This window comes from Anabrus simplex, chromosome 2, assembly GCF_040414725.1.
Source record: "Anabrus simplex isolate iqAnaSimp1 chromosome 2, ASM4041472v1, whole genome shotgun sequence".
Taxonomy (NCBI): domain Eukaryota; kingdom Metazoa; phylum Arthropoda; class Insecta; order Orthoptera; family Tettigoniidae; genus Anabrus; species Anabrus simplex.
The window spans coordinates 891872667-891897248 of record NC_090266.1 but is presented as its reverse complement, the minus strand read 5'-3'; the positions used below and the strand labels follow the sequence as shown (position 1 = coordinate 891897248).

Genomic DNA, 24582 nt, shown 5'->3' with positions numbered 1-24582 from the left:
GGAAAGGGCCAGGAGCCCTAACTTCGCCACAATAAAGACGCTTTAATAATAATAATAATAATAATAATAATAATAATAATAATAATAATAATAATAATAATAATAATAAAATTTTCATTAGGATATGTTCATGCGTATTCCATATGGAAATGGTTAGTAGTCGAAAATGTCTGAAAATTAGCAGTTGATGACTTTCAATGAGATATTATAACTACTTACTCATGTTTATAGATGATGAACTATACCAAAGGAATGCTGGGCTCTCAGAAGTTTTGTTTCTGGTACTCCTGTCACAGGTATTAAAGCACCATGCATTAGTTGTGGATTATCCATAGGAACAAACGTCATTTTTCGTTTGGTGACTGTTGATTTTCCAGCAGTTTTGCAGTTTTGATTCTTTGCAGTTTGAATTTTTGCTGTGCTGTATGCACGTAGTGTAAAGTAATGGACTAATTCCACAAAGCTGAGCAGACTTGCTCCCACAAATAAGCCAGTTGTTCCTCCCATGGACACTGTATAACACAAATATCATGGGTTAAATGCGTTGCAAAAACACTGCAATTCATTAATAAATTTAAGAGTATTTAAATGTCTCCTGCAACTGTAAGAAAATCAATAAACACAAGGGCAGTTCAATAATTAAGGTATAAATCACAATTTCATCAACATATGAATATGCATTTCACAAAATCTGGAAAAGATATAATTGTTCACATCGGTACAATCCTTTCAGCACACATTTCCCATGTTTCACAAGTTTAAAAATTTACTTTGTAGTACTACTCCTCCTCAAAGGTGATGAAGTACCGTAGTGTGGATTAGGGTCACACGAAGCAAGTTGAATCAAGGGAGAATACACCCAGGGCAATCCACCTAGGAATATTCACCCAGTAAGAATTCACCCACTTAGTTTCGTTCTTACCCTTACCAAAACAATTAGTACGTTTACTTGCAGGATTCAGATCGATCTGAGTACACTTCCCGTATTGAAAACGCCATGTAAACGGGGACTCAATTCGGATTGAGTCTCAAGGTCGATACAGTAAAATCTGGGATCGTATCGTACTCAGTTCGAACTGAGTTCCGTGTAAACGCGGATCGTACTGAAATCGTATTGAAAACGGCTGCGCACATAGTCCATGTTTGTTCTGACAAAATCATCATCATTAAAGTTCTGTCGAAATATAAGCCAGTAAATATATTTACCTGTATAAATGATCAACAACTGCAATCATATTATAAGACGGCGATTAAGAAAATCACGGTAACCTTCTATTGGGGGTAAAATTGGAATGTGCGTTCTATCTATTGCACCAAATACATTTAGAATACCACATATACTTTCAAAACTGTAAGTTATCTCCTGGGCTTCTACTTCATTTGGCGTTTTTAAATTCTAAGAGGTGATAGGCTATCGATTTTACTACAATTCTGCATCGTCTGTATACGTCGATGTTGCCCGGTGGATTCAATACGATACTCAAATACTACATGTAAACGGGGATCGTATTCAATACGGTAAGTGTACTCAAATCGATCTCAATCCCCATGTAAACGTACTAAATTTGTACAGGACAAATCACCCAGGAATGTTCTATGTTCAATGTTCTTCCATCTTCAATAAATGTAGTTTTACAACAATCAATTATATCCGTTGTTTAGTATACAAATCTTTTTGTACCTTCCTGAAACTAGAATCCAAATTGTAAATTTTGACATGGATAATTGGGGAGATGTTTTTTCATGTGGCTTTCAGCCTTGTGAGTGTCCAAGGACATATTTGGGTTGCCAAATTTTGTAGCTGCTTTTTCCGGTATATCCCATGTGGGTGAGCTACATGTACTGCTGTGCAAGGGCGTTGTTGATGGGTATAGGTGTAATTGTATGGGCTAGGAATGGGAAGACAGTTGTTGTGACCTTGAGAAAGGTATCATCCCAGCATTTACTTGGATTTGAAATGGGAAACCATAGGAAGGGGATGGGTGACGGGGGATTCAAACCTACCTGTCTACCAAGTACAGAGCTAGCAGCCTTATTGGCCGTGCCCCAGTGCACTGAGGTAGCTTGTTTAGTAGAAATGTTTATTTTAGTGTACAGAAAGCTGTATGTAACCTGCATTCCAGAAATTCCTACAGAGGTAAAGCATAATGGGTTGTAGAAGGAAACCAGCTTGCACAAAATGGGCAATAAGTACAACCCACAAATGTTCTAATGTAGAAGTTTTAAATGCAGATGATCATTAGCATCTTCCATGTAATGAAGAGGTGAAAACAGTTTGACGATATTCAGTTAAAGCAAGCTGAATACAACAATGCAAATAATGCTAGCTCAGACAGTCATTACAGCGAAGCTCAAACCTTTTGACGTTTGAGGCATGTCAGCCTACCCAGCACTGGCCAGTAGCAGCATCCAGAAAGAGAGTTGTGTTGCCTCATACGGTCAAGGTATCTCATCGCTTGTGAAACTAAAATCAAGAACCATGTGCACTCGGAGAGATGTTTTATGTTTAGTACTTTGAGTACAATTGGCACGGATGGGGACATTTTTATAAATATGTAGAAACAAAAATAGTATTTTTACGCTGAGTGGTTTGCATTTCATAGTGCGTTAATGAAAATAGCAGTAATCAATGTCCAGGATTATGCACACGTTATTGCCGTCTCAAAATTTGTTGAGCAACAAATTTGGAAACAAACATAAATTGAATGACTGAAGTATTTCACCGTGGTTTTTCATTTCAAATCCAGGCAAATACTGCAACCAGTGGTTTAGTTGGACCGAAACGGGCCGGAACGCCGTTCCGGAAAATATTTTGCCGCTTTAGAATGACGTAACATTTTTACATTCAGTAAGAATATCTTATAATCTATACATAGCGCTGAAACGTCATGGGTGTACAATGAGATCCACGCCGAAAAGAGAAATAGGCTGCTGGTTGCAAGATCAAGCGGACTTATTTTCATAAACAGCGTTGGACCCCATGTGCATATATTTAACCCACAACCATATGTCAAGTCATGGCTACGAAAGGGGAAACGTTCAGCTGACGAAACAACTTGTCGGAAACATAAGGCCGCTGATTTTGACACCTAATACGAGTCCATTAGGAAACTGCTGAATTAATAAAGTGAGTTCCTGTAAATATTTTGTTCCAACTACATCACTGACTGCAACAAAATATTTCGTAGCCCCACAACTATATTTCCTTTCATATTTTAACGCTAACAATTGTGAGTACCCATGTGGCATAGACACCATAGCGGAAGTTACACATACACACACAGGACTGAAGACCATGATGTCCTACTTCCTCAATCATCATCATCGGTTTGCCCTTCCAGCGAGCTGGGTAGGGTGTTTGTAAACGAGCGTCTTCTAAAGTTGCCTATTCAAAAAGATTTTGTTGTACATGACAGTTTCCCAATTCCATCCTCTTCTCTCCACGTCTTCCCTCAGTTGGTCCATCCATCTTCTTCTTGATCTGCCAGCTGGTCTTCTACCTGTTATTCTCTTTTCCAAGTAAGCACATGGTAACCTGATGTTATTCATTCGTTTAACATGCCCAAACCATTTAAGTCTAGATGACCTAAGTCTTTCCTCCATCGATTCATTTAGACCTAGGTTAGATCGGATCTCATAATTTTTCACATGATCAAGTCGTGTCTTTTGGAGGGCAGTTTTAAGAAACTTCATTTCACAGGCTTGAATCCTACTAAAATCCTTTGATGTTAGTGTGCAGGTTTCCAGAGAATATGTAAGGATGGGAATGAAATGTGACTTGTACAGTGTCAGTTTTGTTCTTTGTGGGACCTTCTCATTCCATAGTAGGTGTCTAACAATTCTGTAAAAGTTAGGGCCTTTGGTTACTCTGTTTGTTATTTCTATCTCAGCTCTATTATTACTAGCCATTACGCTTCCTAAATAGCTTGGGGTACTACTTCAACTTGGTGGTCCTGTATTTTTATGTTGCATTCTATATTATGTCTGCTGATTTTCAATGTTACTGTTTTTGATGGGTTCAATTTCATTCCATACTCATCAAAATTCTTATACCATGCATTCCGATTATTTTGCACTCCCTCCTCTGTTTCATCCCATATTGTCACATCGTCTGCAGATCTTTATTACCTTTTCCTGTTAGTTCCTTTAAAATGGTATCCATAACTGCTATGAATAGAAGAGGTGAGAAGGCACTTCTCTGTTGTACTCCTTTGGTTGTATTGAACCATTCAGTTTGACCATCTCCAATACTGACACAGCTTTTGCAATTAGTACCGTATATAGCATTTGGATCTTCTAAGTAAGGTACTGCGGTACAACAAGTTTTCTAAGACTTTTCTAAATACTTGATCTAGGAACATTATTATACGCCTTTTCAAGGTCCATAAACACAATAATTAGGTCTATTCCGTTTTCCCAGTGTTTCTCGGCCAACATCCTCAAAGCAAATATCAGATCTGTTGTGCTTTTTCCAGCCCTAAAGCCATGTTGTTCCTCTTCTAAGATAGGCTCTAGTATATCCCTTACTCTGGCTTCAATGACCATCTCTATAATTTTAAGGCTGTAAAAAGTACATGCTGCTGCTGAAGACCTTCCAGGTATGGGAGAGGAGGTGTAATAAGATGGTAGGGTAAATTAATTCAATGTTATGGACTTAATATTCTATTGTTATATTAATGTCATATAACATTATATACATCAGCACTGGTGTCTTAAAAAGGCATAAAGTAATCTACTGATAGCCAACTCATTACTCCAAAGGGGATATTATCGTAAGTGAGGAGTAGGATGTTTACACAGCTGCAATATCGATAAGGTACTATAAACAGACGCCCATAGCCCATAGGACCAAGACATGTCAACTGTAGAGAACATTAGTCTACTTTCTGTTTGGCCTGTGAACAGTTGTGTTAATGAGCAAATAGAGTGAAAAAAATTGAACTGAAGTTTTTATTGTCGGTTTGGAACACTGAAAACAATTATGTCCCTCAGCAAGACCAGAACTAGTGGAAGTGATAGATCCAGTGGATACAGTAGTTAAGTTCGGTATATGGTGTATAATGTTTGTTGTTTCTTCCAAAAATATACACTTGAAGAAAACTGCAGGCAGCTTTTCTTAAGTGTCACGGTTTAACTGCTGAAACGTGTTTGGTAAGTGTGTCAAGTGTATGCAGAGAAGCTGAAAAGGCAAAAACACAGAGTGCCCAGAAATTGTTTTTCTCACCTCAAAAACTCATAGAACTTGTCTGGGTACAAACAAAAGAAGAAGTATCCAAGAAAAACACTACTTTCAGACTCCGAGATGTTGAAAAGCTTGTAAATGATGAAATTAATAACGTAACATGGGAAAACTTGATTTCCTGCGTAAAACACACAGAGAAATTGCAAGATGATTTTGTGAAGGAAACGGATCAACTTGAAATTTTGGAACCCATTATAATTAACTTAGAAGACTACAGTGATAGTGATACTGATGTTAGTAAAGACAGTGATAGTGACAAGGGGGAAGACAACACACCACTAAGTGTGTCCCTCAAATAGAAAATTATGCTACAAAAAGTACGTTGATTAACTAATAATGTTATTGGCTTTACATCACACTAACTACTGTTATGGTTTTCGGAGATGTCGAGGTGCTGGAATTTAGTCCTGCAGGAGTTCTTTTATAAGCCAGTAAATTTATCGACACAAGACTGACGTATTTAAGCACCTTCAAATACCACCAGACTCAGCCATGATCGAAACTGCCAAGTTGGGGTCAGAAAGCCAGTGCCTCAACAGTCTGAGCCACTCAGCCCAGCTGTTGATTACTCTATTATTCTTAATACCATGTGTGTTTTTCTTATACATTTATGTCAAGAGCCTTTTATTGATACATTTTAAGTTGTTGCTAGTCATAAGCTTTGGAAAAACATCGATGAGATATTAGAAGATGATTTTTTTTATATAACTGATTTTTAAATGAAAGGAAAAGTGACTACTGTAAATTTAAGCCCGTCTGCTACGAATTTCAAGACGGCAGTAACCTGTGCATGATACTGGAAATTGATTACTCCTATTTCCCTTAACGAACTATAAAATATGAATCACTGAGCATAAAAATATCCCCATCCGTGCCAATTGCACTCCAAAAATGAAGTATTTATTCATATTATGCTCGCGGTATTTCTTCTTGGTTTTACAACCAGCGAGACAGGCTGTCCACATGACACAATGCAGTTCTGCTCTGTAGCGTACACCAGCTCCGCAGTGTGACATTGTCTTGCACTCGCACACGATTGGCGCCCGCGAAACATCAAGAAGTTTGAGCTTCACCTTAGGTGAGTTCTTAAGCCTAGTATTTGTATCTCTAGAAGATTTATATTGAACCTATTGTTGTCTGATGCCAAGAGTTCCAAGAGAAATGGGGGATTTTATTAAATATTTTGAGAAAACGTATATTGGATGCTTGCTAGAGTATGTCGTGTAACTACTAGAGCTGAATTTCCACCAGTATTGTGGAATCGGTTTCAAGTAACTACTGCAGATGTAATCAGCTCCAGACAAATAATGCTGCAGAAGGATGACATGACAGGTTTCCTCATCAGTTGGTAAATAGCACACCTATCAAGACGCATGGTTAGTGCATACCATGGAGGCCACTGCCTAGGCTCGTGATGAGCTCAACTTCGCACACTGGGGCGAGACGCCGGCAACCAGGAATGAGTTAGCTGGAAAATTTATAATGTCCAAAAATGGAGTAACTATATTTGTATTATAAATGTATTCATTCAGAACAAATATTTCAGGTTCCATATGGGAATCAACATCTTTATCATCTGATGGCCAGGCAGGCATCAATTTTTGAAAATGTGACAAAGTCACTCATAGTGCATTGGCACTGCCGGTGGCTCCCTTGATAGGTGTGCTATTTACTAACTGATGAGTCCAACTCAGCACACTGAGGACCAACTATATTGGTATTAGAAGTGGTATATTCCGAGCTGTCAATGGAGAGATGGTGTGGAATGACATTAGTAGACGAATGAATTGGAGTGTTGTCTTTAAAAGTAGGAAAGATCACGATACGAAGATAAAGTTGGAATTCAAGAGGACAAATTGGGACAAATATTAGTTTATAGGAAGGGGAGTTAGGGATTGGAATAACTTACCAAGGGATATGTTCAATAAATTTCCAATTTCTTTGCAATCATTTAAGAAAAGGCTAGGAAAACAACAGATAGGGTATCTGCCCCCTGGGTGACTGCCCTAAATGCAAATCAGTAGTGGTTGTGTTAGTTCTGTTACTATTACATCGGATTCCTTACAACACATTTTCGTCTGCTTCCTCTTCTTCTGCACTTTGCAGGCAATGCAAGTTTTGTACATACTCCACTTGTTATGGATGAGGTCCTGCGGTCAGCCTCGAGGGAAGGAACTTAACATGCTAACATTGTCCACTAAACTTTTCAGTCCGGAATTAGCTGCATCGAACTTTTGTTCCTTCGGATTCAGGTTCTTCTGTTTCCAATGTAGTTTTCTGCTCAGTATTTCAGGCATCTGATCTTCATCCTCACTATCTTCATCTTCAGTTGAATCATCGAAGTAGACTGACCTGTTAGATGAGGAAGCGATATCTTGAGTAGAAAACATGCCTGAAGTAGAAGATATGATTGAAGTCGTTCTGTCACCAGAATCAGATGATAAATCACTATCACAGTCATCTTCTTCAAAGTCACTACCTAATACGAGGGCAAGAATATCCGCAGTATATCTTTCCTCCGTCATCAGGCCTTTCACAATTTAAAGCGATTAAGAGCTAAGTTGAAAAGCACAAGCACATCAGCACACGGGAGCAACTAGGCATGGTGTGAGTAGCATATCGGACACATTGCTTTAGATTCGAACTGGTTACTCTTGTCATCTGGTGATCATAGCCCTAACTATAGACTCCGAACACAGCCACGAGAGACCTCCAAGGCCGAACTTCCCTAGCAGCCTATCGTAGCGAAACTGAAAATAGCCGAAAAACACGCAACTTCTACAAGAGTCAACTAGCTGTGAGGCATGGCTCCAGCACAACTGCTATAACAGTCCACCGTGTACATGGCACAGTTCCCTCCCGATTGCTAGAACAATTGACTGGAGTGAAAGGGCTAAACAAAGGAATTTGTGCCTGCTAGAAAATACACTAGACTGGTTCGGGGGAAGCTTTGGATAATAAATAAATGATACTGTTTTTACGTACCACTAACTACCTATTTGGTTTTCGGAGACACCGAGGTGCCGGAATTTTGTCCCACAGGAATTCTTTTACGTGCCAATAAATCTACCGTCACATTTTTTTGTAACACTAGAATTAATGAATACATCTTATGCGACCTTAACATTGCAGTCCAAGCTATTGTTGTAGCTGAGGTTATGTTTCACTGCGTGATACACAAATATCATTTCTGCTGCAACAGCTCTGCTTATTCCACTTGTGGTTGAGCTACCTCTTGCTGAAAAGAAGCTGGAGATCATGGAAGACTGCTTTATGTCTTTTTCTCTTTTGTATGACCTAATGATATTAAAAATATTTATTACTAAATTAAATTCATATTTACATCATTTTAAATTGCACCAAACAAAATAAAATAATGGTACTAAAATTAACTTGTAGTTTTTGCATGCTGACGTATTTGAGCACCTTCAAATACCACCGGACTGAGCCAGGATCGAACCTGCCAAGAATCTCATATTAAAACAAGAAATTGCAAACTCGCAATCTTACCAGAACAATGCTTATGTCGTCTAACTTAGCGTAATGTGATCCTTCCTCCAGTTTCTGGGTCGCCGGCTGGCAGACCAGACTCGTAACATAAGGTGCTGTTGCCGGTTTACTTGTTAACTTGTTCACCTGTTCACCACAGCCAGAGATTTTAGGGAAAGCCATGGCGTGTCAAGCAAAATAAATTATTTTAACTACCGTAACATGGGGCTACTTGGGACGTTGGGGTAACTAGGGACATTACAGCATCTCATGTTTTTGTTCTCCTTATTGGCAACACTGTTTTAGTTCGCCTTCTTGTAAGTACACGGATGTGTGTACCATAAGTGACTGTTACTGTGAGAAAATTCATATCTTTTGCGACTTGAAGGTAAGTTAGCAATACACGTTGTAATTTTTTACATATTTATCTAAAAATATCTGTATGAAATAACTTTGTCTCCACACAAGAATCTATTAATGCTGAATAAGTTTTCACGCCTTCATACATAACCTCGTACTGTTCTAAACAACCTGTAACTAGTGATGTGCGCGAGTGATGCCTGGAATCGCGGCACTCGACACTTTCGAGTCCAGGCTCGGGCTCGTTTAGCTTGCGAAGACTCGATGACAGCATGACGTCACACGTTCGCTCTCTCGCCCGCTCTTGGATGGATGGAGCATATGTACAAGAGGTCGCCGAGGTTTTATGGGATCAGTGGCGGCTCGTGACAAAATTTTTAGGGTGTTCACAACAACATTTTTGTTCATGTCTCAGATCAGCAAAAAATTAACATAGGTACAAAAATTATTTCACTAACAGTTCCTTGTACGGTTCCTTCTTCACAAATAATTTGGTAGAACCCCTGTAACCGTGGATAAATTTTATACGAGACTAATTTGTTAGTGTAGAACTAAAGTAAAATGCACAATAACTTTATTACACTGCGAATATTGAAGGATGCGAGCACTATTCTTGTTTTTTAAATAGCACGAACTTCACCTGAGTGTAGAACCAAACAAAACTCCATGGTCTACCAGCTTTTTTGACCGCCATCTCACCGTCAGATAGCTCCTCAATTGTAGCGGACCTCGAACCAGCCCTCAGATGCAGGTTAAAATCCCTGACCTGGCCGGGAATCGAATCCGGGGCCTCCGGGTAAGAGGCAGGCACGCTACCCCTACACCATGGGGCCGGCAGAGTTCTACTGTGTCATATGTTATTTATTCTCGTCTTGGAAATTATAGACAATACTGGCGTTTTTGTGTGCATGAGAATTTTCATGTTTATTTATTTTTGCACTCAAATGAGCAAGGTCTGTGCACCCAGCTGAATTCCATTCACTTCTTTCTTTGTTGAACAATAAACAGGGCAAACAAAAAAGCGCGTTCCTAGATCTACATCCACAGAGCCACTTGCGTGTTTCGTACACTTCTCTCTTAAAGTTACGCCTATACTCGCGTTTGTCAGTTTTTGTAAATTTTTCGATAATCAAATCTGGTCTGTTCGGTCCAAGCCTTTTAAATTCTAACTTATCCTGATAGGTTAATATTTCACTGGTTAAAATTACCTGAACCGAATTCATTTCCTCTTACACAAAGAATACCATGGTCACAAACCATACAAACACAGAAGCAGAACAGAACATTTAAATTAATTTCACTTGAAAAGATTTTCCAGTCACAAGGTAAAGCAAACTCCTTCCCGCGATTACAAACACCTGTTCACAACGAGCTAGAAAATGCCTATTCAGAATTAGGGTACTAGCGAAATCTGCCGGTAATGTAATGCAATAGTAGTTCCTGGGAGGCTGTGGCTAACCGTAATAGGGGAGGTGGCGGACCCTTGTGGTCAACTGTCATACTGCCACTGGATTGAGGGTGGCTCTAGACGAGAAGGCACGTACCTTGCCGTGCTCCTCACTAATGGGAATATCAGTGCAGAAAACCATGACGTCATCTGCTTTGCGCATGCGTATAGTCTTCAGCACAATAGCGCATTATCCAGTGTGCTCGCTGCACTGTCAGTCAAAACGAACAACTGTCGGTGTAACGGAGCTTCGATATAAGTCGAGTGTTTTCGATCGATTGTCGAAATCAGGTCGAAAGAAAGGAAAGTTTTAAATTAGCCATGAATGCGTAAATATGTATTAAAACTGGGTGTTCACGTGCTCCTGTGCTCCTGAGAGCCCACCGCCACTGTATGGGATTGCGATAGACCGGTACGATAGAAATATTCTTAATGAGGGAGCAAAATAAATAATCTGAATTTGATGATGACTTGCGAAAAATAATACTACAACTATACGCATAATAACGTATGAAAATATTCGTTCACGGCGTCTCTCACCCACTCCACGGAACTTGCCCTATATTCTAATAATGATAGCACAGATTATCTTGCCTTCAGCCCAACTTGGCAGGTTGTTCGATACTGGTTTAGTCTGGTGGTATTTGAAGGTGCTCAGATACGTCAGCCTCGTGTCGGTAGAATTGCTGGCATATGAAAGAACTCCTGGGTGACTAAATTCCGGTACCTCGGCATCTCCGAAAACCATAAAAATGTACGTAGTTGGACGTAAAACTCATAACATTATTATTATTTAAAATCACTGTCATGGTGTCCGGCTCCATGGCTAAATGGTTAGAGTGTTGGCCTTTGGTCACAGGGGTCCCGTGATCGATTCCCGGCAGGTTCGGGAATTTTAACCATCATTGGTTAATTTCCCTGGCACGGGGGCTGGGTAAATGTGTTGCTTCATCATCATTTCATTCTCATCACGACGCGCAGGTCGCCTACGGCGTCAAATCAAAAGACCTGCACCTGGCGAGCCGAACCCGTCTTGGGATCTCCCGGCACTAAAAGCCATACGCTATTTCATTTTTTTCACTGTCACGGTATGCCTACAATCGTCCTAGGGGACAGGTGAATAGTTTATACTTACATCATACTTTCGGCAGATATAATGTAGGGTATTAAGATTAGGCGTCCAGAATGTGATGTATGTACACGAAGCAAATCATCAGATAGAACGTCATTCTGTTCTAGCTAAACAATGAACGCAATGAACAAAATACACCCTCCGTTTTGACGTTCATCATTGCACCACTTGACTGTGCAAAGGAACAAAACCGAGTGTAGTCTTTAGAAGTTGAGCGAAGGTCGAAGAATAGCGGCGGGATGTCAGCAGTACATTCTTTTTTTTCTTTTGCTATTTGCTTTACGTCGCACCGACACAGATAGGTCTTAAGGCGACGATGGGATAGGAAAGGCCTATAAAGTGGAAGGAAGCGGCTTTGGCCTTAATTAAGGTACAGCCCCAGCATTTGTCTGGTGTGAAAATGGGAACTCACGGAAAGCCATCTTCAGGGCTGCCGACAGTGGGATTCGAATCCGCTATCTCCCGGATGCAAGCTCATAGCCGCGCGCCCCTAACCGAACTGCGTGTTTCTGTGCTGATTTGTAGTATAGTGTGTGAATATGAAGAGGAGAGTGTTGGGACGGACAAAAACACCCAGTCCCCGAGCCAGGAGAATTATTCAGAAGCTATTAAAATCCCCGAACCGGCCGGGAATCGAACCGGGACCCTCTGATCCGAAGGCCAGTACTCTAACCATTCAGGCAACGAGTTGGACAATAACAATAAGTGATACTACAGCACATGTATGTTTCTGAACGCCCTACACATGTATCTTTGCAATAAATTCTCTGGCAGTAATATTGCCATTATTTCGCACAATATTATTACAGGTTTTCCTACAAGGACGTCGCGGGAATAATATTTCACAGCTATCAACAAATCCCTGGTGGCTAATTCCAGGCTGCACATTAATAATAATAATAATAATAATAATAATAATAATAATAATAATAATAATAGAACGCTGCCGTTATCGACATTAGAAAAGGTCCCCACCACAGTGTGGAAATTGTCCGCATCCCACGCTCATCTTCGGTCCTACGTGTCTATCTTTCAAGTTGACTGTTTGTTAGTAAGTCATAAATATTTTGCCTATGATGATAATAATTATCGTAACAGTCAAATGATTGACGACCGATGACTCAATAAAACCAATCATCAGCAGCAAACATATTGCAATCCCATCACAAAAATATTCTGTGAGTGACCCTGAATGCCGTGCAATCCAGTATAGTACAATAGATTATAGTCCTAAGACATGTCCACAGATAGCGACACTAGTATGCTTGGACTCGAGTCTGGAGTCGAGTATACCGATTCTAAGAGCACATTACTTGATTCTACTCTTCTTCTTCTTCTTCTTGATACTTATGGACGTTTTTACTGTCGTCCAGCCACTATGCGTATAAAAAGGAGATCACACGCCAAATAGAGTTCAAAAAACATAGGATAAGTGCATTTTGCACATATTATAGAGAGTTGAAAAAACTTATGTCTTTGAAAGCAGTCTAAGGGTTCACTGTTCACATACAACCGAAAATTTGTACTGGATTCAAAGATGGAAGCCAGAACAGAACGCAATAAAGATAGGTATAAACTTGCGGAGAGAGCAAAATATATGGAGAACCAGTAAATATGATCGAGCTGCGGAAATGTCATGTAAATTCTCATATGGAAAGTAACAATGTAAAGCATTTGAGAAGGGGGAAATAAGGGTGTGTGACACAGAAAAAAGCACAGGGACACAAAGGTACTAAACTTCACGCCGAAGTGGCCTGTCTTGGCGACTTGTCTACGACTCAAACACAACACCGGGCCTACAATTGGGATAGACAAACACTTAGGAAAAATGTAGTATGGAGAAAGGAAAAAAATGAATGCTAATAGGAGTATTAATTGAAGGAATATGGAGGAGTTGAGGTATAGACCAAAGAATTTAGTTCAGAAATGAGAGTACTAACCTAATAACAGTAATGCGCAATGCTCTGATTTAGTTGGTGAAAGACGAATGTACCGGAATTACGTATAATAATGTTTGGAGCTCGAGTAACGGGAGTAACAAAAGACTGTAGCTGTGGAAAGTAGCGAGACAAACAGTAGCGACTAAAATGAAGTACAACGGGAGCCAAAAGAAAACGAAGATCAAATGAAAATGAGTGAATAAATGTATATACCAGTAAAAAAGTAATTAAATGACCATAAGCGTGGAATGATTATAGGATCAAATGAGCATCGTCTATAAATTGATTAAGAACTGCAATGATATCAGATGAGAGATCATCTAATAGACAACTAAGACTTGTAGGAAAATGAATTTTCATTCGTGTCAGGCTAGCGAGTAGCTTACGCCGGGGTGCAGAATAGACAGGACATTGAAAAAATAGATGGTTACTATCCCCTTCCAATTCACCACATACACAGTTAGGCTGATTAACTAAATGAAAACGAAACTTGTATTGCGGCGTAAGGAAATGATTGAAACGTACCGGTAATCGAATTATGTTAGTGATATGTCGACGTGTGTATGAACCTTTGGCAAACCAGGGTTTTGTGGTAATATGTGGTTGTAGTTGATAATAATACGTGCCTCTACAACGCGCAGTTTGATTCCAGTCATCTTGCCAGGAGCTGAAGGCGGTGTCCTTAAGACTGGGATAGAAATCAAGAGGGGGTATAGTTACTGTGAGAGGGGGCGTGGGGAGTCGACTAGCTTCTTTAGCAGCAGTGTCCGCTAGATCATTACCAATAATATTGGAATGTCCCGGTATCCATACGAGTGTAATATATATGCCATTTTGTTCAAGATGATACAGTAGGGATTTAACAGAATAAATATATAAATTTAAGGATGGAGTAACAGAGGATAGTGCCTGTAATACACTTTTAGCGTCGGTATAAATAGTAGCTTTTGGCAAGGAATGTTGCTGTATGTAAATTAATGCTTGTTGAATGGCAAATAGCTCTGCAGAAAAGATGGACAAAGTAGTCGAAAGATGAAAACGTTCAATTGTGTTGGAATCTCTAATAACAAAAGCAGCACCAACTCCTTGGGGGTGTTTTACCCCATCTGTGTAAAAGTCTACACCGATATCAGAGGGAGATATGCGCATTCTTTTTGACATGGGGTAGGAGCGATCAGCGATAGCTGACGATCTTGTTAATAAAGATGCATGAGAGAAAATTATTGTGGGTGTGTAGTGCAAGCTTGCAAATGGAGTAGAATACATGGGAATGGAAGGAGTTCTAAGTATCGAAGTGCAGAATCTGTTGATAATGGTATATGCAGTATATATAGCTGGCACGCGTCCCGATCTAGGCGGACATTGTTGATAATAGTCATGTAAGAGTTGTAGCTTTGGAATTAAAGGGGAAGATGAAAAGGCAAGCCTTTTAATCAGATATTTTTGTGAGAGCAGTAAACGCCTTATCACAAGTGGGACTTCACTCGTTTCCACTAATAATGCATTGGTTGGGGTAGTCTTAAGTGCCCCAATACAAAGGCGTAAAGCTTGAAATTGAAGGGTAGTGAGTGGAATAAGCGAGGTAACTGAAGCGATGTCTATTATGTAAGCTGAATAATCGAAAATGGTGCGTATAGATGCTTTGTATAAGGAAAGAGCAGTATTGGGGTCGGCGCCCCAGTTACGACGAACTGCAGTTTTAAGAATTTTGATAAATCCATCAACTTTTTGACGTAGCATTGTGATATGTCGTTGCCAGGTGAGTTTGTGATCAAAGATGATACCAAGGTATTTATGATGAGTAGTGAGAGGGACACTATATCCCTCAAAAGTAAAGGGAGAGTGATCATATGAACACTTGTGAGTAAATATCATTGCCGCACATTTTTCGATGGATAGTTGAAGGCCATTATCTTGAAACCAGATATGCACGTGACTCATGACCTGGCTCATCAGCTGTCGGGCAACATCAATGTTGTCTTGCGATGTGTCAAGAACTATATCATCTGCATAAATAAGTACTCGGGCATGTTGTGAAATGAGATGATGTTCCAATTCACTGATATAAAGGGTAAATATGGCTTCAAATATGGTACGTGATTATAAACGAGTGTGTGGCGCACGTACATATAAGGACAATTCTGCTAACCAGCTAGAAATATCAGTTGACGCTGTGAAGAAAGGGACATCTCTCCGTAAAGCAGCTGAAGAATTTGGGGTATCAAAGTCCACCTTGAATAGGAAACTTAATGGGAAAAGTTGGGAGGCCATACGTACTTTCAGTGGAAGACCAAGAAGAGCTGGTGCAATGTTTGATCTTGGCCGGTGACTGGGGATTTCCACTAACAGTGTATGATATTCGACTTATTGTCAAATCATACTTTGATAGGTTGGGTAAAAGTGAGAAAAGGTTTAAAGACAATTTACCTAGTGTGGATTTTGTGCAGTCTCTCCTAGGAAGATACAATAAGGAACTCTCAAACAAAATGTACCAAAATATAAAGAGGAGTCGAGCCAGTGTACATGATATCATTATTAATCAGTACTTTGATGAATTGAGTGTGACGTTAAATGGTGTACCGCCCAAACAAATAATTAACTATGATGAAACTAACATGACAGATGACCCTGGAAAGCACAGAATTGTTGTTAGAAGAGGTAGCCGTCATCCTGAGAGAATTATTGATTCAACCAAGTCAAGTACCTCCGTCACGTTTACTGCTGCCGCTGATGGCACTTTACTGCCTCCCTATATTACGTATAAGGTTGAGCACCTGTACAGCACATGGACAGAGGGAGGTCTTATGGGAACAGTGTACAATCGATCAAAACGTGGATGGTGTACTATCGAAATATTTGAAGATTGGTTCAGAACAATTGCCTTGCCATATTTTCGAAGATTTGACAAAAATTATGTCAAAGTGATGATTGGTGATAACCTGGCAAGTCACATATCACCTTGTATTATAAACGAGTGTAAGAGCAACAACATTAAGTTTGTTCTTCTGCCCCCCAACAACACTGGACTCACTCAACCTTTGGATGTCGCTTTTTTCCGACCATTAAAAATAAAATTGCGTCAAGTGCTAACACAGTGGAAAAACAAGAACCGAGGAACTGTTCCAAAAACAATTTACACGTCTCCTGAAGCAAACGATAGAGGAAATGGGAACTGACGCAAGACATCCACAGTGGATTTAAAGCATCAGGAATTGCCCCTGTTGACAGAGACCAAGTGCTGGAAAGGCTTCCCCACAAACGGACACGATCTATTGATCATGGACCATCAAAATCTACATCTGCTGATAATTCTAGCAGTGAATGGGCCCTTACATTTGAAACGTATTTGGAAGAATCCAGGAAAAGAGCAACTGAGCCTTTGAAGAAGTTTAAAAGGAAAACGTTACATGTTCCACCAGGAAGAGGAATACTGGTAGAATATCTTTCAGTGAGCCCTAATGCTCCAGAAATACCAGAGGATGATACACCAATGCTGCAACAAAGAAAAAGAAATAGGCGTAAAAGGAAATTTGATGAGACCTCTAATGATGATACAGACACTTATTCTGTCCACAACTCAGCCTCCGATCTTGACCTAAGTGACTATGATGAGGAAACATCCGTACCGGTACCAGAAAACTTGGGAGTGAACATAAATAAACTTCCCGTTGGTGAATTTGTGCTTGTGAATTTGATTTTTAACGAGAACACAAAGAAAGAAGTTATGCAACAATATTACGGACAGATCACTCAATCAGATGTTGATAACGATAAAGTAACAGTGAAATTCCTAAGAAAAAGTTCGAAATCTTTCGGAAATATGTATATTTTTCCAATTGTTGATGATATTATGGAAATTGATATAAATGCAATTTTAACTAGTGTGCAGCCAGTCAATGTGAGGAGGGACAAATTTACATTCCCCTTTGAAATTAAAAACTAAGTTTATGGTAGGGTCTGTGTCCAGTACCAAATATATTCAATTATGGTAAAATGTATCATTATAAATAAATGATGTTATTAATTTTTCACTTATATGATATCTTTATATGTTTGAAGTGTCCCTAGTTATCCTACAATAGGCTAACTTGAGAATATCAGGTGTTTCAAATCAGTGTCCCAAAAAACCCCAACTTGGGGTATAACTTGGGACACCCATTAAATTTAAATTTCTCCATTTATGTATAACTGTAGAAATGATACTACCTCACGTTTAGGAAGTATAACTGTAAACCCAAGTTTTCAAAAAGTTACATTATCACAAATAACATTTTTATGAAAATGGCAAGTGTTTAAATCAAAAAAGTGTCCCAAGTAGCCGTTGCAAAGGTTAGAAAAATATGGGATAAATCTGAAATAATATGGGACATAGGATATGACAAACAAACAAACAAACAAACAAACAAACAAACAAACAAACAAACAAACAAACAAACAAACAAGCCAAAATACAGGAATTCCTAAGAAATACGGGATAGCTGGCAACTCTAGTGACAGCAGCAATGGGAGGACTGTGTGACTGAGTGAGTCTGTAATGCGAGTGATCGGAGCCTGTGAGTATTAGTGTAAATAAACAGTGAGGACATATTTATTTACGCTGCCAACACGTCACATTAGTATGTATTCCTACATACAATCGGAGACACTAATACTAGGTTTTGGGCATTGACTCTAGGATTGGAGACACCACTGGTCTTTCTGTAGTCGACTTCTTAGAATTCTGGGTCTTACGGAGAGCTTCTTCATTGATATTGGATCTTTTGATAGTTACAATACTGCTAGTAGTTATCTTTACCATATCCCTTGCTACTGCTTCTTGTACTTTTTCTGCCAGACTACTTTCCATTTTTTGCTTCATATTACCTATTGTTAGGGACCTGAAAAAATCGCAATTGCAATAAATGTGAATTTTTGAATCTTGTACTGAATCCAAGCCTACGGTAATTCTAATGTGGAATGAAATGAAGTGCGATAACATGCGAATTGTGACCCAAAATGCGAAATTAGTATTAATTTGCGATTTTGGTGCGAATTCAGCGAAAATGTGCTATTTTACTGGCGAAAACAACATATTTCGGCAAAATCATCAGAAATACTCAAAATATGATACATAAATCTTTCAACGGTTCCGGTCTATGAAGAGAAGTAGCCGATCGATTGCTGCTTGCTGACTTTAATCGATATTCACAATGGGAATAGCATGGGGCATAAGATCTGTATCGATTATTATCGAAATGTTAATTGAGTGTTACGGAAATAATGAGATAGGCGCAGCGTTGTTTTCCTGTTCTTCAAAAATGAAACTAGTGAAGAGAAGAAAGTCGAGCGATTGTTTAGGTTATGGGGCGCATGACAAAAACTGCACACGAAAGGGCTCAGCAATATGCAAAGAATGGTTTGTATGCCACAGATTCAGCGACAGTGTTTTGCAAGTATTGTAATTGCCGATTTGGTTGGGAAAAAAAGATAGCATTATGAAACATGTCAAATCTGAAAAACACGTGGGTAAACGACGCGATAACGAAAGTTCAATCCCTGCTGCTAGTACGTCTCAAAGAAAGCAATCTTCTGTGCTTACACAGTTAGATAGTTGTAAAAGACGACAAAATTCCAGAGATAACTTCTCGAAACGCACAGTTGAAGTATTTGCCAAAACAAATATACCTCTGGAATAGCTGGAAAGCTAAGAGCCTGGATTACTGAGTTTTCAAATGAAGAGCTACCATGTGTGAGAACTCTGCGTGAAGTAGGTATATTTACCGGGAAAGTTTCGATTTCATTGATCGGGTACAGTTTAGGTATTACGACATCGAAACCACGCGCAAAATTGAAGGATACTGAATTTGAGTGCGATTTCCATATCGAACGATCTTACCTGTACCCAATTTATCCAGTAATTTTAAATTATTTGCTTATAATTTGTGATCTTTCTTCCTTTCTAGAAGTTGCATCTGACCACCAGAAAAGATCAGCAGAAGCTGTAGTGGGGAAGGACATCACCATACTCTGTGATGAAACTACAGATAGAATGGGCCGTTGTGTTGTTATCATCATATTCCAAGTCCCAGCCGGATCGAAAAGAGAGCTGCACGTTGTTTCTGTGAACTATCTTGATGCAGGAAATGCCACAAATAGCTCTCGTGCTGTTTTAGAAGCTCTGCGCAGTTACAGTGTACCATATGATGCAGTTAAAGTGTTTGTTAGTGACCCGGTGTTATGACACATTAATTGTGGTCATTATTATTATTATTATTATTATTATTATTATTATTATTATTATTATTATTATTAATATTATTATTATTATTATTATTATTATTATTATTATTATTATTATTATTATTATTATTATTATTATTATTATTATTATTATTATTATTATTAATATTATTATTATTATTATTATTATTATTATTATTGTACCGGGTGGTACACCTCCACGCCGCTAATTCAAACCTTGCGCCAGTTGAAACTCCTCTACTGGAGGAAGCCTGAACTTTAACTACCTGGTTAATTCTCAAGTTTATCAGGAGATGTCACTACTTGTAAATTTTGAAGTGTTCTGAACTATGTCAATTTCGATTCAATGTTGTTTTCTCTGTAGCAAGAAGTGTGAACATTCTCTTCTAGATGACACTACTTACGAACTACAATTGTGCACCCTAGTGCGAAGTGAGGGAACCCTTTTTTGAAGAAATTTAGTATTTATAAGTTTGTTCCTTATTAAATTTCTTTCAGCTTTTGTTTAAGTTGGCAATGTTAACCCTTTCTTTCTGCCAGTTTTGAAACTGGCCAATCAAAATTTTCTATATTTAATTTTCCACCAATCCTGGGTTTCTTCTTCAGCTTTGACATGTACTCTTTTGGTCGTCCAATAAAAGGCTTGTGGGCGGGTGTTCTCATTCATGAAAGGTCTCAAATGTTCCGCGAGGGTATATAAACGGCTGATTTTCGGGTCTCCGGGCCACTTCAGTAACACCTATCATTGTGTAAATTATGTAGCAGGGGGCGGGAAGCGCCTCTTTCTTCGGGCAGCAGGTAATGGCCGTTTTATAACTTATTTTCTTGCCAGCTCAGCAGTTTAACCCTCGGGGCGCGTTCGAAACCTTTTACCATGTAACTTTCCTCTAAAATGTAAAAGACTCTTGATTTAAATTCTGCCTCTGTAACTACATATCGGGATAGAGAGTGCTTAACCCTCTCGAGCTCCCACTCATATTGCTTTGAGGTGAACTTATTTTCACAACCGTTTCTTCCCTTCTAATGTAATGTAAATCGTTTTCTTATATAAGTCACCTCTTTAGTATGGGATTAGCCCTTGCATTAGTGGCCTAGTGCCAAGTAGGTTTTAAAGAAATGTATTAGGAGTGCAGTTTCGCCTCCTCTCAAGTTGGTATTCTGGAGGCCATGTAATTGTCCTGTTCCTTTATTGAGTAGGCCTCAGTAGGTTGGGTATTTTTACCCCTGTTTTCATGTGCTGGGAGGTCAACTTGAAGGTGGAGTTTGGTGTGGCCTTTGATAGGCCGGAACTTTGAGAGCGGATTGCTCTTCCCAAAAAAATGTGTTTCTGCGTGCCTCGAGGAGGCTTTACTGTGTAATTGGGGGCAAGAGCTCCTGGGCATGATTGGGGTCTTCTGCCCCTTTGTTGAATCTTGTATATCGGTAAAGTTGGGCTTATAGCTCAAGAATTGTGTGTCTGGCTCTCGGAGCCCAAATCCTGTAACCACTGTAATTGTACATTATCGCTTTGTTGCTAGGCTACTAAGTACCTGTTATATTTGTTATTTCTTGATCTTGAAAAGAAATATAACCTTGTTAAATTTTTAAATTAACTGTAATTTCATATATTGAGACCTGTTCATCCCAGCACCTTCTTTCACCTCTAACTACCACGGAAAACTCCGTAACAATTATTATTATTATTATTATTATTACGGTATTATTATTATTTATTGTCTTGTTTTATATGGCGGGACTCAGGCTATGATGCCTGCTATTCTGTCCGACCATACATACACCTACATGAACAGTTAAATATACACAAAATTATCTACAATTTAATATCTCAAGGTATCAATTAAATGTTTTAATTAACCTAATCACTTAGCTATGATCTAATCCTACTAGTTATAAGAAATTATCATTATTTATTAACCAGGTTTGACAGAGTTTCTTAAAGCGGAGGTGGTTTGACACGCTCCTAATTTCAGCAGGTAGGGAATTCATAATTCGGCTGGCGGCGACTACAAATGATCTACTGTAGCCAGTTGAGCGGTGAATGGGAATGCTTAGTACTGAGGTGGATGATGATCTGGTAGGAATACTGGAAGGTGATGCTAGGTAATGGAATTGTGTGGCAAGGTATTCAGGTGTGTTAAGGTTCAGTATACGATGTAACAGGGAAACAGTGTGTAAATTTCGTCGCTCTCTTAAGCATAGCCATGAAAGCCTACCAAATGCGGGAGAAATATGGCTAAACCTTGGTGTATCTGAATAAAATCGAACAGATGCGTTATGTGCCTTTTGGAGCTTGATGGAAAGTGAGGCGTTCAGATTACTGTATACTACGTCACAGTAGTCGAATATTGGCATTACCATACTTTGGATAAGCAGTTTTCTTACGTTTTGGGGCAGTAAATCTCTGAGTTTCTTAAGGGATTGTAAGGAATAAAACACTCGCCGGCATATACCTGTTACATGATCGTTCCAACTAAGTTTTTATCCGTTATCATCCCTAAGTTTTTAACCGTGTCTTCGAATTGTAACTGAGTGCCTCTTAATGTTACTGAGTGGGTATGGACGCCTGTAAATCGTGCGCGGGAGTTTTGGGTAGTTAAAGGAATACACTGCGATTTTTGGGCATTGAATTTTAGTGCATGGTCATCGGTCCACCTACATATTCTTCCTAGGTCGTCATTCATACTATATATTGCAGTCGGTAAGTCACCAGGATGTGCATGTGTATATATTTGTATGTCGACTGCGTACACATGATATTGACAATGTTTAATTACTTGTGCTAGTCCTGAAATGAAGATCGAAAATAGGAGTGGCGCTAGCACTGACCCCTGTTGTATTCCAGTCTCTACAGATTGCCATGAAGAGAAATTTTCGCCCTTAGATACACACTGCCGGCGATCAGAGAGATAGGAATACATCCAGTATAGTGTGCTTTGTGAGAAATTAAGAGCACGTAATTTTGCTATTAGTATGTCCGTGTCAACGCAGTCGAAGGCGTTACTAAGGTCTAGAAGAGTTAAAACAGTGACTTCTCCCTTATCCATAGCTACTCCTATATCGTCTGTAACTTTAAGCAATGCAGCAGTTGTGCTATGATTGCTTCTAAAACCAGCCTGGTATTTGTCAAGAAGCATATTGTTATTTAAATATGCGGTTATTTGTCTGTGAACTATTTTCTCCAAACTTTTGGACAAAAATTGTAAAATGCAAATGGATCAAAAGTCTTTGGGTTCCACGGGATTGTTGGTCTTGGGGAGTGGGCGATCAATTGCACATTTCCAAAGGGAAGGGAATGTGCCGGTTATCAGTGAGGTATTAATGATGTGGGTTAGAGTTGTAGGATTACGTCTAGAGTTTTTAACAGTAACTGTGGAACAAACTCATCACATCCTGTCGCAGTTGTCCTTATTGATCGTGCAATTTGTCTCACTTCTTCAGGAGTTACGAGGGAAAAATATAACTGTTCTCCTCCATTGTTAGTATTGCCATTGTGTAGAATTTTGCTAATCGTCTGTTCTTTTGTTGTCTCGTCAATGTTAACTGGTCTTGTAGTAAAGTATTGGTTTAAATCATCCAGTGATAGTTTAATGTCAGCAGTATTCATTTTATTTCCACCTATGCCCATTTTGTTAATGGTTTTCCGGATTGTTGTCGTGTTCCGTGTTAGCAAAATGTTCTGTGAGTGTCTTATTTTAGCATTCCTTACGGCCTGTGTGGTCCTGTTACGAAGGGACTTATACAGGTCAAAATCGTTTGGTATTTGGTTAGTTTTAAATTTTCTGAAAGCTTTGTCTCTTTCTGTCATTAAGTCTCGTGTTTCCTGAGTCATCCATGGAGCCGCAGGGCGTGTTACGCGAGCAGTGCGTTTTGGGGCGTGTTAGTTAAGAAGAGCTAACAGCTGTGTGTTTAAGAACTCCACTTTATCATCTATATTATCTAAAATATGGACATTATGCCAAGGTATGTTTGCAGCGTCTTCTAATAGGGCTTCGTTATTTATACTGTTTAGGTCTCGCAATGTAATTAATTTAGGTCCGTACTTGGAGCATTTAAGTGAATCAGATAAATAAATTAAGTCGTGATTAGATAGTCCGCAAGCAGACATTTGCCCGTGAGGCAGTACCCTGACAGGGTTATTCGTCACAATTAAGTCCAGTAATGTAAGTGTCGTGGCTGTGTGATGTGTTGCGTTAAGTGGCAAAATCGTCATGTTACAAGATTTAAATGTGTTGATTAGTTGTTTAGTCTCAGTCATTTTGCCATTAAGGACGTCAGTATTGAGTCCCCTAGCAATCAAACATGCTCATACCTGGGTAAGAGGCCAAGAAAGATGTCTTCAAGGTCGGTGATGTATCCAAACTTTGGTGGGCGATACACTATACTCAGTAAGCACTTTTCGCCTAGAGCCTCAATTTCTATGAACATGAACTCAGGCCTTATGCAGTATTCACTAATTGTTTTGTAGATTATTTTATATTTTAGGTCGTTCCTAATATACACTGACTGACAGAGCAAATGCAACACCAAGAAGGAGTGGTCAGAACTTTATGCCAATTGCAGGGTAGACTGACGTCACTGAGGTATGCTCATGATGTGAAATGCGCCGCTGTGCTGCGCAAGTAGCGAACGATAAATGGGACACGGCGTTGGCGAATGGCCCACTTCCTACCGTGATTTCTCAGCCGACAGTCATTGTAGAACGTGTTGTCGGGTGCCACAGGACACGTGTATA

At 39.3% G+C, this 24582-nt stretch overlaps 1 protein-coding gene across 1 annotated transcript in view; it reads right to left on the bottom strand.

Annotated features, from left to right (window-relative positions):
- Positions 1-225: 225 nt before the first annotated feature.
- ppk13 (pickpocket 13) overlaps positions 226-24582 on the bottom strand; it is a 275049-nt gene continuing 250692 nt past the window's right edge. The window contains exon 9 of the mRNA XM_067140082.2: positions 226-512. Within this exon, the coding sequence (XP_066996183.2) occupies positions 226-512 (287 nt within the window). The remainder of the gene's footprint in view (positions 513-24582) is intronic.